This window comes from Protomyctophum parallelum (assembly GCF_964188405.1).
Source record: "Protomyctophum parallelum genome assembly, chromosome: 13".
In the NCBI taxonomy this organism is placed as follows: Eukaryota; Metazoa; Chordata; class Actinopteri; order Myctophiformes; family Myctophidae; genus Protomyctophum; species Protomyctophum parallelum.
The window spans coordinates 28,164,509-28,183,551 of NC_139708.1; the positions used below are offsets into that span (position 1 = coordinate 28,164,509).

Here is a 19,043-nt window from a genome sequence, read left to right on the forward strand (position 1 = left end):
CGACCTCAGACGCTCGAAGACAGCTTGACGGCACAATGTCAACTTGGTGAGTCAAGGCCTTTTGTTTAAACTCTCACTTTGAAGTTCGGTCAAGCTTTTCTTTTTTCTTTTTTACGATTTTGTAACCCATTTTTCACCCCTGTGTCAATTATCTAATGTGATCCTGGGGCTCTACACACCCTCCGCCAACCTGGGGAGAGCAACGGACTTGAACTCATGCTTCCTTCATGCCTGAGTGTCCAAGTTGCTCCTTTACACCTAGCGCGTGGAAGGAACACGTTATTCCAACCAGTTCGGTCAAGCTTTAGCTGCATGTGTCCACATGCTCACTACACTCAAATGTGTTTTTCCAATCCTTTTTGACAAGACATTCCAAACTCCAAAAGTATTACATAAGTTACTGTCTTGTCTGTCTACTCTGGGCAGTGTTATCATGTGGGTGTGCGTGCACGCTTCTGTGTGTTGATGCAGGCGTATATGAGCATGTGCATAAGTTACTGGATACTTTGTGCGAGTATGTGTGAGTGTGCTTGTTCACACGCGCACACGTGCGTGTTTACAATTGTGCACACATGTGTGCCTGTGTGGGAGGGGTCAGTCTAAGGGCACCCATAAACCAACTACACAGGGAATAAGATCACACATCCAGTCATTAACATTTAATATGGTACAAAGCAAGCATTATCTGAACGGTTGGTTATGTAATAACACGTTGACGCACTCGCGCACACACACACACACACACACACACACACACACACACACACACACACACACAAAATGAATACTTAGGAAAGGAACTCTTTTTATATTTCTTTAAAGATATTGTTTTGTTTTATTGTTTTTTTTGAAGGGACAGACAGTAGGCTGACAGGAAACGGGAGAGAGATGGGGGGAAGACATGCAGTAAAGGCCGTGTCGGGCTCGGGAGTCGAACCCGCGGCACACTGCGACTGGATTACCAGTCGGGTGCCCAGACTGTTACGCCACCGCCTGGGCCGGAATGGAACTCTTGAGGAAGACATACAGTAAGTTTAAAGAAACATCTCTTAAGGGCATAGAGAGAGATAGGAGATAGAGGTAGTGAAGGACATGCATCAAAGGGCCTCGGGCCGGATTTTAACTTGGGTCGGCTGTGCAAGGACTGAGCCTCAATAGTACACTGTGCGTTCTACTAGGTAAGCCACTAGAAGGCTCCCTGGAAAGTATCGTTGCAGAATCGGTAGTATATATATTTTAAGAATACATTGACTGTGGAACTTGTGCTCGTCAGGGAGTGGGTCCCCAGTTCATTGGTTGATTCATTTGAGGGGTCACAGATTGAAAAGTTTAAGGGAACCCTTGGCCCTGGCCTAGTGGCCTACTCTATGTCGTTCCTTGGTTAGTATATATTGCTGCATCCACCACATTACTCTCTCTCTGAGAGTGAGAAGCTGCACTCAAGAGGCATGTTTCCAGGCAAAACCCGTGGATGGGTGACAAAAGGTCATTCCTCCACACAGAGGAAATGTTGAACAGAATTTGAACTCCCCGAAAACAGAATTGTAGGAAGAAAAGTAAAAAGAAAAGTATTCCATTGCAAGTAAAAGAAAAAATGTTATTTGCAGAAAGCTGTACAGTAAAATGATTCCTAAAATGGATTCCTCTGATTGATATGACATAATTAAAATATGAATATGAATCAGTGCATTAAGCAGCATGTTACGTTACCGCTGTATAGCTGCGGAAGCTTGTTTGAAATACGGTTCCAAACCTGGGGAAACATTATTTTCTTTCTTTCATTTTTTCGTGACAAATATCTTTATTCAATTTGCAAACCTTTTATATTGGATCAAATCTTTATCTGAAAAGCTATCAAATAAAAGCAGTGCGTGGAGTGGAATATAAAGTAGCATCAAATGGACATACTCAAGTAAAGTACAAATACCTTGAAAAAGTAAATATACTTCCCCCACTGGCCCCAACTAGTGTGACTTCTACAATGTGTGTCTGTGTCAGTCGCCACTCTCCAGTAAAATGCCAAAACACAACATGATTGCTTTGATGTTACAAGTGGCCCTGAGAAAGAAACTAGTTCCTACACCACTGACACTGCAATAAAGATGTCAACACGCACGCACACGCACGCACGACTTGTATTTGTGAGGACATCAATATTTTAGCACGACAGTGTAAATAGCAGAAGATAGCAGCTCTACAAGACCACAAAGACATGTTGTGAGCTTATAGATCTGCTAGGCGCAACTATAAATTGGGGAAAACTCTAATTCCCAATGCCTAATCCTATTAAAGTCCAACCTGAATCTTTTCCAAATTGTTAACCTAACTATAAAAATCCTTTTTAGGATCAGTGAAATTGTCCTCTAATTTGATTATTTACAAATAAACTAGTAAAAAAAATTGAGTACACCACACACACACACACACACTGTGCTCACTGGTCCCAGACCAGCTGTCCGCTCAGCTCTGAGGCGGGGGGAAAAGGGGCTCCGAGAATCAATTACGGTAGGAGGACTGAAGAAAAAAACTAAACTAAACAGAAAGCGAGCATGCAGGAGAGAGAAAGTGAGACAACAGTAATTACCTACTACTGCTGCTGACACCTGCAAGCTTTTTCCTATTAGGACGTGATTAGGGAGAGAAGGAGAGAATTATGTATGGAGAGAGAGTGAAAACATAGAGAGAGAGAGAGAGAGAGAGAGAGAGAGAGAGAGAGAGAGTTGTTGGAAGGGGTTGGGGACGGGGTATATGGGGCCGGTGGGGCCTGAGGGAGGCAGAGGAGGGAAAGGGGGAGAGACTTTAGGGAGAAGAAGGGAGAGAGGGAGAGGAAGGAAGGAAGGAAGGAAGAAAAGGAATAACTTTTTCTTTCTTGGGGGGTGGGCGTATGGGCAACAGTCTCCGTTCTGCTTCCAGGTTTAGATGTGAATTATTTCCCACGAGTCTATGCAATGGGCGTCCGGACAATGAAGGCAACTGCAAGTCAAACTGCACGTTGTTTGCACTGGACGCACGCACACACACACACACACTGGACGCACGCACACACACACACACACACACACACACACACACACACATACTGGACGCACGCACGCACACACACACACACACACACACACACACACACACACACACACACATGCGTGCAGTCTGCTCAGACATGCAGAAACAGACACACACATGCACATACGTATGCACACTCGAGTTCCTGAACCCAAATCCTTCTCATTACCATACAAAGTAGGGCTGTTTTCTCCACTCATTTAATTTTCCACAAGGTCACCACCTCCCCACCCCACCCCACCTCCCTGCACACACACACACACACACACACACACAAACACAAACACACACAATGCAAAGAGCAGTGAGATTTGGTATAGAATGGAAAACGTCGGTGCGAGGACAGTTGTAACTCAAGTCTGTTTCACTAAGACTGGAGGGTTTAACCCATTTTGGGCGGTAACCCCTTTTGGTGTTAGCATTATGTTACGCTTTAGCTATTGAAAAATAGCAGATCTACAAGCTCATAGCGCGCCACCGAGTGGCGCGCTATGAGCTTGTAGGTCTGCTATTATTTTTAAATGACTGACGACTGACATAGAAACATAGCTTTTTCAGAAAACTGAAAACTGTTTTAATCTGATCGACGCAGTGACGGACAGAGTTAGAGACTTCTCATTCAGTGGCTTAACCACTTAAGCCCAGCTGTACTTGTTTGACCAGAGTCCCTCGGACTCTATGCCAGCGGCATTTTCCGTTTTCATTCTAAATAAAATATCTTCACACACAAAAAAGGAAGATCTAGCCTATACAAGCTTTTCCCCGGTTTTCTCCATAATGCGGATGAGTTGATGGGATTTAACCTCTCAGACCCAATACTTAGAATATTTTGTTGTGGTTCGATAAGACGATTTTGTCCACAGTTCCATGCTGTATTCATGTACCATAGGAGAGATGACAGGCAAACGTTGATCAAATTAACAATTATTCTATACATTCTCTAAAAGTAAATGTTTAACAATAATTTAACTCTTGAGAGCGTAAGCCTTTTTACGCTCTCAATTAAATATCTAATAAGGGTACATTTGGTTACCAACTCTATGTCATTTAGCTGGGGACCACCTGGAACCCCTCAAGGACCACTGGTTGAAAACCACCCATCAACCATTGAGGTGCTCACTGCTCAACGTCCTGTCATCTGCGTTATTAGCACGATATTGTAGCATAGCTGAAACAATGGAAACATGGACTTCTCCTGGTTGTAGTAACTTGAGCGGTGCCCTTTGGGCCAGTGCCCAGGAACGATGCAAGTTGGAAATGCGTGCCCCACCCAGTTATTATGTCTGTGTCCCTTTTATGCCCATATATGGTCAAATATGGAGTATATGCAGATGTCAGAACAACAGTGTGATGTCAGAACAGGCCAGCTCCATATATGGAGATGTCCAGATCCCGGGCAGAGGCTTTTGTCCGGTGCCCGTTGGGCAGTGGCCTACTTGGAACGATGCAAGTTGGAAATGCATGCCCCACCCAGTTATTATATATCTGTGTCCATTTTATGCCCTTATATGGTGTTCTTTGTCAGGCATGCCCAAATATGGAGTCTATGCCGATATCAGAACATCAATGTGTCAGAACAGGCCAGCTCCATATATGGAGATCTATGGTGATCAGATGTGATCAAGAATTCCCCACCCAGTAATTATCTCTGTGTCCCTTGTATGTCCATATATTATAGAGTTATTTGTCAGCCATGCCCAAATATGGAGTCTATTGCAGATGTCAGAACATATTGTGATGTCAGAAGAGGCCAGCTCCATATATGGAGATCTATAGGGCCTCTGTCCAGAGCCCGGGCTGAGGTATTTTATGGCGGTTCTGGACAACCGTGGCTCCGACCGACTCAAGGCTGGGCACTGCACTCCCGGTGGTGGTGTGGAACGCATGTGTCGAATTTAAAGTCGGTAGGACGAATGGTTCTCGAGTTACGTGGATTACAGACATACGTACAGAGACTTAGTGCATTTATAGGTAGATGATTCATCTTCAGGTTGTGAATTATCGGGTTGTATATACAGTCAGGAAGATAAAATGGCCGGGTTTCCAATTTGAAGCACCCGGGCTCTGTGGGGACTGCCCATAAGTCAGAAATCCCATTAGTCTGACCTACGTGTCCGGTTAAGACTGAGGTGTTGCCGGTTAAGACTGAGGTTAGGGTTAGCGACCTATGTGGCCGGTTAAGACTGAGGCTTGTCCGGTTAAGACTGAGGTTAGGCAGTCATGACAACGGCATCAAGGCCCGCCAAAATACATTTTGGTCGACTAAATCAACTCTAGATTTAGTCGACTAAAATATTATAATATTTAGCCGACTACAACTAGACCAACACTAAAACATTCCAGGTGACTGAAATATGACAAAAAACGAAATGAAAACTATTCAAGAGACTATGACGAACGAAAACCAAAATCAAAATGTGCCGTCAAAATCAACAATGATGTCTTTACCATATAAATGCACGGAAGACGGGCGTTGCAAACTCAAAAGGCGTTCTCAGTGGACATTATGTGGCCTTATGTTCAACCTCTGTCACATAACAGAGCTGTCAAGACGGCTGGTTGCTGCCCCCCCCCCCCCCAGGAAACATCCTAGTATCTCCAGCATGCTGTTCCACTGGGTCACCATGTCATCAGGCAGCTCCAGCATCCTTGGCTAATTATCTTTTGAGCTTGTGGCTCACATTAAAATAACGCAATGCGCCTCACGCAAACCAAGCAAGTACAGACTCTTATTTTTAAGAGACCTCTCCAGTGGAGATTTATAGTCATGGCCCTCAAACATCAACGAGCACGTACGTACAGTATATAAATGCATGCATGTGCACGCACACACGTACAGTATGCCTACACACACACACATTCATACAACAGTGGGCAGCAATATGTGATGTGGGAGGGATGTTTCCTGCAGTGAATTGTGGTCGTTTTATAGAGACATGGAAGCAGATTGCTCTGATGTAGAGCTCATTCATCACTGTCACATACACACACACACACACACACACACACACACGCACACGCACACACTCTACCGTGGCCAAAAATATCTCATACATTACATGCAAGTTTGCTCTTTTTGTGTGCTCCGTTCTACTCTACCTAGATGTTAAACAGGAACAAGGCTCTTATGGCCCTATTTAAACAATCCGTATGGCCTGAAGTGCATGTAGGGTGTGTCCGTAACTCCACTTTTGCTACTTTAAAAAGGTACATAATAACGGCAACATAAGACACAATCGATTTGTAGTAAGTCTCTTAACCCATTCTGGGCGGGAACCCCTTTTGGTGTTAGCATTATGCTATGCTTTAGCTATTGAAAAATAGCAGATCTACAAGCTCATAGCGCGCTCATAGCGCTACGAGCTTGTAGATCTGCTATTTTTGAAAAATTCTAAGAACGACTGACATAGAAACATAGCTTTTTCAGAAAACTGTCAGGATGTAGAAGACATTTTTAGAATCTGATCTCAGTTCAAAATGGGTGTGTTCTTTGTGCAGAGTAACATTTAAACCAGGTGTCATCTCCCATTGCCTTATAAGACCCATGTGCAACTGCGCCTACAGTATAGCGCATAGCTATTTGTTTATTACATTTATATGGCAGATTTGGCAAGTGAACACTTTCCTGCAGGGGAAATGGATCTGCTCGTGCGTGACGACGCCGTCTACAATCTACGTGTGGTGCAGCAGGCCAGGAATCCACCAGATCTAGCTCCAATCAGCCAACCACCACACATTGACAAGATATGTTGTAAGCTCTTACAAATAGGACATATTTTATATATGATATTCATTGATGCTGTTTTCGAGAGGTGCTATAGCCCCTCCTATGTCCAGCTTTGAGGGTTTGAGTAAACACAAACATTGTTTTGCTATACCGTTTCCTATGACTATAGTAGAGAGATACAGGGCTGTATTTTGCGTGTCTTAAGTACCAGGTCTTATTACTTAACTTAAGACCTGGAGGCATGGTCAATGCTCTTTGGCCACTCAGAATAGCCAAATGGCATTGATCACGCCTCCAGGTCTTAAGTTAAGTAATAAGACCTGGTACTTAAGACACACAAAATACAGCCCATAGTGTTTGTGCACATTAGGCCAGTGTAAATGCAAACATTGATGATGTTAATTAACTATCTATCTATAAATGCACCAAGACTCTGTACGTCTGTCTGTGTGTAATCCACGTAACTCGAGAACCTAGACTCCATATTTGGGCATGCCTGACAAAGAACTCCATATATGGGCATGAAAGGGACACAGATGGGGCATTTATTTCCAACTTTAATCGTTCCAAATAGGCCAGAGGCCCACGGACACCGCTCTAGTATTTTTGAGGGGCTCCAGCAAACATTAAACGCAGGTTTAATGTTTGTCTTTAGTTCAATGTTTGTTTTGTAAACACATTGACAATGAAGGGAAAATTCATCATAATGTGTCATTTACGTCATATTGTCTCTTTATTGCTAATGGTGTTTAATATTTGTATTTGCACCGTTTGTTTTACATCACTTAATCAACATGAGATAGACTTTAATATGTTAGCGCCCCTCACATGAGTTACACGTAAAACATACCTGATTGTATTAAGTCGTTCTATTGTCGGGGGAAAATATTACTATAATGTGCCCTTATTGGCTATTGATAGTATCTTGGATAAGTAAAAAGTACTGTGATTGGTGCAATGTGATCGAGTGATGGGAATGTATGTCAGGGTAATAATAGTGGTCTCTTATTGGCTGTTGATGGCGATTTATAGAGTAATATAGGGGTCATTGGTTATTAAATCACTACAGAAGATGAGTCAGGCTTTAAAATATTAGCCCCCCTCACTTCACACATTTGTTTTAATTAAATGTTCTGCTAAGCAGCTATGCTTTGACTCACTTTGTTTACAGTAGGAGTTATTTATGCTATTGCAAATGTGAAACGGACGTGTGGACATTATATGACATGCTCTTTACTTTACCTATACTTATTTGCAGAGCTTCCCAAGTACAGAATATTAGGAGGAAGCATTTGGAACTCGATGGGCAACATGTGTCAAGAGACGAGGTCAAATAAAGTACGTAAACAAGCAATCATCACATAACAGAAAAGACAGACCAAAAAAAAAAATCCGGACTGTGCCCCATGCATAACAAACCACTCTCTGAAGTCCAAAGGCTTTGGAAAATGATAGTGAGGACTTCGGAGTCGTGTGCATACATGCATGTACCCCAAAGGTCAAGCTGGGAAAACCTAGGTGGAAAGATAATCTTTCCCAACAACAGATAACACAAAACACCACCTACCATCACCTAAGACAGATAGCAAATAAGATCACACCACTTGATCCAGTTGTCGACATCCTGCTGCTATTGGGATTAGACATTATCAAGGCCTATAAGGTTTTTAAACAGAACAATGGCTCTCCAGATGCACCATTTAGACTAGACCTGGGAGGGAATGCATGCATATGCATGATCACTAAAACAGTGAAATCCATGAAAACCTGTATCATTGACAATGGGAGACCAACTCAATTTGCTCCACGTACTCCACGTAGGAATCCAAAGGGTGAAATAAATCTTTGTTATAATTATTATTGAAGGTAAGAGAGAGAGCAGATTACCGCTGGGGGTAGTAGTGCTGCTGCTTGGGGGGTTGCTGGGGGTAGCTTGCCTGTGTTTGGGGGGCTGCCTGGTAGGGCATGTTGTACTGGCCGTAGGCATAGGGGTTATAGCCCATGGGCATCTGATAGTAGCCTTGGTAGTAGGTGGGATATATATATGGCACCCCTGGAGGGTCACAGGGTGGCAGGTTTCTGAGTGCAGCAGGGGCAGTGGTGGCGACGCTGGGTGGAGGTGGTCTGGCAGGTGGCTGGCTTTTGGGCTGGGACTGTTGCTGTGGAATGGCTGTGCTGGACACAGTGGTGGTGGTTGTCGTCGTTGTGGGGGCGAGGACACCGGCGGGAACATTAACGCCAGACAGGGAGCTGGGCTGCCGCGCAGCGCTCTGCTGCAGCTCGCTGAGCAGGTCATCCCTTTCCGTCCTGCGAGCAAAGACGATGTCGCTGCACGTGTTCTGGAAGCGGAGCAGGATCTCCGTTAAGCTGCTGTAGAACTTGGTGCCTTCGTGCAGAGTGTTGATGATCTCCATGAAGCTGTCGTGGGCAGAGGCCAGCTTCTTCAACACCTCCTCTCTGGCGTGGGCCTCCATGTTGGACGGCTTTAGGCCGCTGAACTCTTGGTGGGACTTTTGCACTTCTCCCAGCAGGTACTCCTGCGTGCGGTGGCTGGCCTGGATCCTCTGGCTGTAGGGGCCGTAGAGTCGGTCGAGCTGGGCCACCGAAAGCTGCTCTTCGTCGATGGCCCCGTCCTGGGCCAGAGCCGCCAGGAACGTGGGTGACATGTCAACGGTCACGGCCTTGATCTCTCCTTCTAGCACATCTCTCTCCTTACACAGCTCCTCTAGCTGGAGAACCAGCGCACGCAGCACGTTCACTACCTCACTGCCCTGCAGGGTCTTGGTGGGGTTGGCAGAGGGGATGGCCGCGATCAGCTCATTCTCTGGTTTACACAGCAGGGCCATCATATCGTAGTGGGTGCTGTAGCGCTCTCGCACCCTTTGGTCTGCATGGGTCGCCTTGTCCAACATGCTGCGGAAGTTAGAGGCCTCTGCGCGTAGGGCCTTGTAGAGGTCTCCGGAGGGGGTTCTTTTCCAGCGCTGGCCAACCTTGGTTCTCAGCTCGCTGTCTGCGGTCTCTTCTTCATCCAGCATCTTCAGAGACTCGTCCAGGATATCGACGTTGCAGGTCAGTAGTTCGGGCAGGTCTTTGATCAGCTGATTGATGCACTGCAGTCCTCCCTGCTTTATGGTGGTTCTGGCCTTCTCTACGATGGAGAGTGGGATGGCATCTCCGGACAGGTCCTCTAAAGCAGCAGGCAGGTTCAGGTATGCCAACACACTGTGGCAGAGGTTGGTGGCCTCCCTCATGGTTCCCACCAGTCTGTTGACGGTCTCGGCCTTTCTCTGGCCATACATGCTCATCGACTGATGCACCGCCACAGGAACCATCTTCTCGAACAGGTCTGTGAACCTCTGGCTGAGTGGGAGTGTGATGGCAGTGGGCTTGACCAGCGCCACCATGCCGATGTTCTCCAGTTCCTTGACCTCAGGCACGCGGTCATGGTAGATGAAGTCATTGTCCTTCACGGCGGCGGTGAGTGCGCGGTTGATCCTGTCACTCAGGTCCTTGACGCTCACATAATCGTGATAGCGAGAGGCCACCGTCTTCACCAGCTCCGCGGCGTGCTGCAGGCGCGCTATCTCCTCTCCGAAATGGTTCTTCTGCTTGGCCAGGATGCTCTGGTGCAGCTCGGCGTTGGCCTGCATGATGCGGTGCTTAGCCGCCAGCAGGGAAAGAATCTCTTTAGGAAGTTGCTCTTTGTATTGGCACTGCTTGAACGCGTCGCCGTAGAAATCCGCCGCCTGATTGGCCAACTTAGCAATGCTGGCATCTTTCATTTTGCCCGCGGTGGCTTTGAGGAAGACGACCTCCTGAGCCTGGGCCAGCATGATGCTGCTAAAGGTTCCCACGGTCTCCGGGGCGATGTCCACGGTTGGCTCCCTGTTGAGCACCGACAGCACCGTGTCCTGGATGTGACAAAACAATCCGCTGGCCAGCTGGTAGTATTTGTTTGCGGCCTTCATTCGTTCATCGCTGTCCAGGTTCAGCTCTGAAGCAATCTGACTGGCCAATGCTGCCGCATTAAACAGCACACATGTCTTCTCATATCCCAGACTGGCCAGAGCGAGCTTGACCGAACCTCCAAACAGTGACCCTTTATCGAATGCATCTTTCCATGTGAAGGTTACGCACAGCTGGTTCCCGGAGAACGGAAACTTGGACTCGATGGCACAAAGCTGGTCGTGGTATCTCAGGAGGATTTCCAGGGAGCTCTCGTGTTTGTCCAGTGGCCTCCCCAGTGCATTCTTGCGGAGCCTGTTCAACTCCTCTACGGCATGGAGGTGATCCACTTGCTCCTGGCCAGCAGGATACATCGCCATTATAAATGTCGACATCGGTTTCAACAAGTCCACCTCAGCTGACTTCTTCAACGGGATTGAAATAAACCGAGCCATTCTGGTGGGCGAAAAACTGTCAAGTGGAAAAGACAAATGCTCCTGTTCAGCAGACAAAAACAAGAGCCTTTGTCTATGTTTATCTCATCCTGGGACAAAGCTGAAGTTTAAGGGTAGCTTTGACCCTACACGCCCTTATAAAGGCTGACCAGAGCTCTGGTCTGACATCACTCACAACACAAACAGTTCCCATGCTTGTGTAGTAGAGATATTATAGTACTGACCACGAAGTACTACCGCAGTGGCTCAGGGGTGACCGGGTGGCAACCGCAAGGTTCCCATTGCAAGTTTAATTTACGTCGTATTTAGCGGAATTCCGAGGTCATTTCTCCGTTCATTTTCAATGGCAAATATTGAGACGTGTGGGGACAAGATTTACGGACATTTGACCTGAATTCCCCTTTCATTGGCAATGGCAAATCTTGAGACGTGTGAGGACAGAAGCTGTTTATAGAAGGGGCTAGCACCCCTTAAAAATGAAAAGAAAGTATTACAAAATGTATTTATGACGTCTTATGTTGTCATTTACTGCCCTAAACAAACATTAAAGTCCTTAGACTTCGTTGGCGACGGGGAATTTATAATTAAGCTCTAAACAAACATTAAAAGTACATAGACTTGGCTGGCACATGACAATTTCGTAAAGCCATGCTTTGGAGGACCAGCTCAGTGGCCTTGTGGTTAGAGTGTCCGCCCTGAGACTGGGACGGGTTCAATTCTATCCCCGGCCGGGTCATATACCAAAGACTCTAAAAATGGGACCCAATACCTCCCTGCTTGGCACTCAGCATCAAGGGTTGGATCGGGGGTAAGTCCCTGCGACATATAGCGTCATGTCCAGGGGGTGTACTTTATACATCAAGCTGCCTCACGCTACAGAAACAGGAGATAGGCTCCTGCCCTATGGGCCTCATGGCTCGGCAAAGCTACTTACTTACTTACTTATGCTTTGGAGGGGCTGGCACCCCCGCCCACCGCAGCAACACCATGGTGAAGTTCGCGGATGACACCACAGTAGTAGGGCTCATCTCCAAGGGAGATGAGTCTGCCTACAGGGATGAGGTGGTGCAGCTGACGGACTGGTGCAGAGAGAACAACCTGCTCTTGAACACATCCAAGACCCAGGAGCTGGTCATAGACTACAGGAGGAAGAAAACAGTCATTCCACCCCTGTTCATTAATGGGGACTGTGTGGAGAGGGTGTCCTCTTGCCGTTTTCTGGGAGTCCACATGGAGGAGGGCTTGACCTGGAGCACGAACACCTCTGAGCTGCTGAAGAAAGCCCAGCAGAGACTCTACTTCCTGAGGGTGCTCAGGGGGTGTGTGGTACACCAGCTGTACAGTGGCGCAGAGGAAAAAGCTCCAGGGGGTCATAAATACGGCACAGAAGATCGTTGGCTGCCCTCTCCCCACACTGGAAAAACTACACAGAGACCGCTGTCATAAAAAAACTCTGAACATTATAAAAGACACTTCCCACCCCGCTCACTCACTGTTTGAACTGTTGCCATCAGGCAGACGGTACAGAGTAGGGATGCGCCGATCCGATACTCGTATCGGAGATCGGCGCCGATCCAGGCTAAAATTCTAGATCGGGAATCGGTGGCAAATGGGCCGATCCATTATCCGATCCACTCAGATGCCGCTCCGTTCTCCCGTTGGAACTTGAGACATGCTCCTTCCCAGTGCGCACACACAGTCAAACAGCCCCCTCGCTCCCTCAGCCCTCTCCCTCCTGATCCTCGAGGGAGAGGAGGGGCTGGCTGCGCTCAGTCACCGCTCACTGTGCACCACTACACTAGTCTGTCTCGTTCTGTCACTTCTGTCCCGGGTGTCCCCCCGCTGTGTTCTTAACTTTTTTTTTTTAACAGGTCGCTCGTATTTCTTTATGTAAGATAAAGAATCCGATGAACACGGAGAGCCAAAGAGGACAGTTGCCAAAGCCCCCATTCAATTACATCCTACTTGTTGTTGCTGTTCCTCATGTTAGCGATAGCTGCTAAAGCTATCAACAGTAGCCTAACTACACAACATTGCTAGGCTAGCAAGCTAACGTTGCAGCAAAACGATCGTTGCGGTGTGTGTGTGTGTGTGTGTGTGTGTGTGTGTGTGTGTGCGTGCGTGCGGGGATTCCGAATATTAAAATAATAATAGTAGTTTGAGTATGCTGGCCCACAGTAGCTACAGAATGTGCGTAGGGAGAGGGAACATATGGGGCTAATGCTGGCAATGATGCATTGAATAATATCTGAATAGAACATTAACTAGAGTTATAAAAGGAATAGAAACCAAAATGATGTGGTTGACTATCGTCTGAAATAAATTAAATTGTGGTTGTGCTTTACAACTTTCCTTTTATGTGTAGGCCTAGCTGGTTTATAATCCATAGTTACTATGTATAATAAACATATTATACATAGTAACTATGGATTATAAACCTAAAATAATAATAATTATTATAATAATTATAGGCATAATATTATTATGCATAGTAACTATGGATTATAAACCAAAAATAATAATAATTATTATAATAATTATAGGCATAATAATAATAAAACCCCCTAGTGGCCAAAGACGTAATCTGTGTATTAAATCAATAAAAACTATGAAAGTGCATAATACTGCACAGCTTTTATTTGTACTTAGAATGTTAAACCCTCAGAAATCGCCGTGGTTGACCAATATTATTAATCCACGTGTTAATAATATATTATATTATTATATATAATATATATAATAATGTATTAAATACATTACATTATACATTAGACATAGGGTATCGGATCGGTACTCTGTATCGGCAGATACTGGACCCCCATGTATCGAAATCGGTATCGAATGCCAAAAAGCCGGATCGGTGCATCCCTAGTACAGAGTGATCAAGTCCAAGACCAACAGATTCAGTAACAGCTTCTATCCCACAGCGGTAGTTGCACTCAATGCTGCTAAAAAATGATCTGTTGCTGCGACACTTTTTAGTTTCTATTATATATTATCTATTACCTTCTATTACTATTTATTATCTTAAGTACAATAAGGGTTTGTTGTGCGATAACAGCTGAAAATTACATGTTTGTGCATTAGTGCTGCTGGGGTTGTGCAATAACAAGAAGTCATGTGTGTTTTTGTTTTATCTTGTACAGTATGTTGTTTTGTGATATGATGCACTGATTGGTTGGCACTTTTAATTTCGTTGTACACGTTGCAATGACAAATAAAGATCTATCTATCTATACGTATACTATATACATAATCAGTAAAAATAAAATAGCAAATTGTGCCTGATCTGCTGGGACCAGAGTACGTGGTGTGTATATGTATGACTAGCTCTCAATGATGACGTAAGAAATATGGTCATTTGTGTAATCTGGTCCCAGCAAACCAGGCACAGATTTGCTGTTTTCTTGCATAAGCATAAAATGGCGGGTTGCCTGTCACGGTTTTTGGCGCAAAGTAACCACACAGTATACCGCTAATCAACTTACAACTACATACTCTATAGTATATGTATATGTATATGTATGTCTTACGTCATCATTTAGAGCTAGTCATACGTATACTATATACATAATCAGTAAAAATAAAATAGCAAATTGTGCCTGATCTGCTGGGACCAGAGTACGTGGTGTGTATATGTATGACTAGCTCTCAATGACGTAAGAAATATGGTCATTTGTGTATCATTCTTATGTACAGATCACCTAAAACAGACCTTTCGAAATTAAACACATTTAATGGTAAAGTATCTATCATCTCCGACTTCTGCAATTATGATAATAGGAGATTTCAATGAAGACCATAATACTGAGAAAGATAGAAGTATAAAGACCTACATGTCAAGATTAGGCTTTAAACAATTAAATACAAATCCAACTACAGATTACGGAAGTATTTTAGATCATGTATATTTTAACAAATGTGAAAGTATTATTACAGAAATTGAAGTTAGAGACACATATTACTCTGATCATGATTTAGTATTAATATCACTATAGTCAAAGATGAAATACATTGAAAACAATTGACAATTTACAATAAGTAATACAATAATTATACTGTATAATATATTTTAATTCAGTTTATATAAAAAAGAAATCATCACATATCAATGATTTATTTGTCTTTAAAAAACTAAAAAGGGATCCAGAATATATCTACATCGATAAAACTGTATTTCTTATATAGATAGAAACTTGAACCATACTTAATAATACTAGGTGTTTATATGCATAAAGTAGGTAGGTAGCAAATAGTTACACCTAATGATTATACATACGTTTATACATTTCAAACGTTCCTTCACAGAGATACTGAGATTTAACAGTTTACAGCGGTCGAAAGTACTTGCGCGCTCTGCTTGCGCACTAGTTGGCCATTTATGGCCTACTAGTGTGCAACAAGCAAGTATGCACTCGACAGAGTGCAGTTCTAGTTATATTATAGCTCTATGGGGACGCTCTTATCATCATACATCATCATACATCATCACATTCCGTGCTCAGCCAATCAAATCATCACATTCCGTGCATTATATCATATCGTTATCGAGGTATGAACATGTGTAATATCAGTATCGCAAGAAGGCAACAGTATTGTGATATGATATAGTGATATTGATATGCAGTGATATTGATATGATATGCAGTTTTTTAATATATAAAAATAATTAACACTTAAAATCATACTCGCAGTGATGTCCTTAAGCACTGACCCCGCCTCCCTCGGGTTCAGATGCAAAACCCCCGTGCCTGCAAAACTGCCCACCCAACTTGTAGACCAATCAGTGAACGGGGTGATAGCTCCAGAATGAAAGGACTTGTCTGATTCACTAAAAAAATCACTGTAAAAACAGAGAGATGTGTCGCGGTCCGCGGTGATGGCTGATCACCGCTGTTCAATGTTGTAGTTCTCTAACCCTTAAAAAACGACACCGCGGTGATAAGCTATCACCACAAACTGGAGTATGAATGCAGCTTTCAGATGCAGAAAATAGCAACAGAAAATAATGCAAGTTTTATTTATTTTAAGTATGATTTTGTTCATTATCGAGGATAGATAGAAATGCTGGCTGTGTTACCTTAATTGGCATTAGGTTACTAATTGGATTTACTACATTTGACCATGAGAGCACACACTGTAATAGAAAGCATTGAACATTTAAGACAGTAGAGGAAATTAGCCAATTAGTGTAAAATAACATGACACCGCTGGTTGGTTTTCCTCCCGTTTCACCAGCCCCCCCACCCCACTGTACCTGCAATGTTCATTATTGTTTCACTTCTCGTCACCACGGTGATGACCGGTTAATTATCTCTCTGCTTTCATTTTGGGAGAAACCTTTGTGCTGTAAATGAACAAAGTGACAGGAGATGAGTCTGCAGTAATGTGACACAAAGACCGGAGATGTTCATTAACAGACAATTAGACATCCATATTTCTTATACTAATTAGGGGAGCAACCACCTGTTCCGGCATAGTACGGCAGCCGGCAGCAGGTAGTGTGTGCGTGCGTGCGTTTAATTAAAACCCATTTGAGATCAGATTCTAAAAATGTCTTCTACATACAGTTTTCTGAAAAAGCTATGTTTCTATGTCAGTCGTTCTTCGATTTAAAACAAATAGCAGAGCTACAAGCTCGGTGTCGCGCTATGAGCTTGTAGATCTGCTATATATATTTTTTTTTTTAAATTGACTTTTTATTGAATTTTAATCAGACAAACATGAAAACGAAACGACTGACAATTGACAATACAAACAAAACAAGACATTATACATACAATACACACAAGGGGAGAAATCTGCCTCTCTTCTCTATTGATGATCATAAATACATAAGTACCTCAAATAGGTGCATCTGCTTCTACAGGTTAAACAAATGAATTTAAACAAAATCAGATCTCATTGTAGAGACATGAGCAATCCATCTAAACCAGTTATCTGTGAAGACTTCAACCTGGCCTCTAAAGCTGAATGAAATTCTCTCCATAATAAATATACTATAGATTAAATCAATCCATTCATTTATAGTTGGTATAACATTTGTAAGCCACTTTTTTGTTAAGGCTTTTTTGGATGCCACCAGCAATACCCTCATTAGATACTGATAGATCTGCTATTTTTCAATAGCTAAAGCATAGCGTAATGCTAACACCAAACGGGGTTCCCGCCCCAAAATAGGTTAAGGTTTCGCCAACAGAGTGATTGATTTGACTTAATGCCTTTAGGCCACTGAGCATTTTAGTGCTTATAGCAACTGTAGTATATAAAGACAACATGTCTGTGGGACATGGGCATAAAACATTTTGTAAACATTGTCAGTGTATAGCTCAGTCAGTGCAGCAAATTGACTGTTAATCATAAGGTCTGGGATTGATCCCCAAGCATGCCATCTCAGCACTATGATGAGTAGCACGACTTGGATAATATACAGCTGGCCATATTTATTGATAGAAATATTGATGTACGCTGGGATCTTTTGACATGGCTTAGTCTTAAAGGGATATTTCACTTAAAAAAAAAACTTTTGGTCATTTCATCATCTACTCAGGCTTACCGTATATGTGAACACCCAGGGCAGTTTTTAAGTTGCTCGATTCCTTATAGAGCGTCGCAGTCCCTCCCCCTTTCAGAACGACGAGTGGCCCAGGAAATGAAATGCAATGCATTCTGACCATAGGATTTTCGTTAAGTATTTATTTAAAGACGGTTACGCCGCGGACAAAGCCAACTCAGATCGTGACAAATCATGACAATGAACACAATGTTTTGGGCCGATCAAATAATTTATAAGAAGAAAAACAAAACAAATAGTGTTGTCTCCTGCCTTTATTTTCTTCTTTCTAATGATTTGATCGGCCCAAAATATTGTGTTCATTGTCATGATTTGTCACGATCCGAGTTGGCTTTGTCCGCGGCGTAACCGTCTTTAAATAAATACTTAAAGAAAATCCTATGGTCAGAATGCATTGCATTTCATTTCCTGGGCCACTCGTCGTTCTGAAAGGGGGAGGGACTGCGACGCTCTATTTAGATATTGAAGTATTGAAAAAACACGGGCAACTCACGTATTAGGAGGGCACTATCACCAGGGGGGCAGTCAGACAGATATTTTGTGAAGCCTGAAACTCCTGAAAGTTCATATATTGGCCTGTTGTGGCGCTGTCACTGGACCCAAAAAAACCCATAGCCCCATAGAAGTCCATGTATTTGGGCCCAACTTCACCTAGACTGTATTACCTTAATAAACATGGTCATGAATACTTTCTGCTTCCAGTCACTAGTTTAAAGTCTCATTTCTAATGTCATAATATTCTTTTTGGAAAATTATGGTCCCATTTATAAAATAAATGACCATAAAGTCGCGTATGTTCTGAGGGGCGTGGCTACCGTTACAGTCTATGATCGGGAGTCCCCACCCACTCGAGTCAAAATAAAAACCAACGGAGAAGAAGGGGGGAAGTCCCGCCTCGTTGTCTGGGCAGCCAATGGCAAGCTGGGCCCATACGTAGCAAGCCACCTCCAACACAGCTACCTCCACCTCCTATCAAGCCACCTCCAACGCAGCTACCTCCACCTCCTATCAAGACACCTCCAACACAGCTACCTCCACCTCCACCTCCTATCAAGACACCTCCAACACAGCTACCTCCACCTCCTATCAAGACACCTCCAACACAGCTACCTCCACCTCCTATCAAGCCACCTCCAACACAGCTACCTCCACCTCCTATCAAGACACCTCCAACACAGCTACCTCCACCTCCTATCAAGACACCTCCAACACAGCTACCTCCACCTCCTATCAAGCCACCTCCAACACAGCTACCTCCACCTCCTATCAAGACACCTCC

General features: G+C 44.0%; 1 protein-coding gene across 1 annotated transcript; it reads right to left on the reverse strand.

Annotated features, from left to right (window-relative positions):
- Positions 1 to 8,673: 8,673 nt before the first annotated feature.
- Positions 8,674 to 11,190, reverse strand: LOC310868586 (programmed cell death 6-interacting protein-like; the record flags this gene model as incomplete). Its single annotated transcript, XM_083779041.1, has 1 exon — positions 8,674 to 11,190. One exon carries the CDS (start codon positions 11,188 to 11,190, stop codon positions 8,674 to 8,676), a length of 2,517 nt encoding a protein of 838 aa, XP_083635167.1.
- Between the last annotated feature and the right edge of the window lie 7,853 nt (positions 11,191 to 19,043).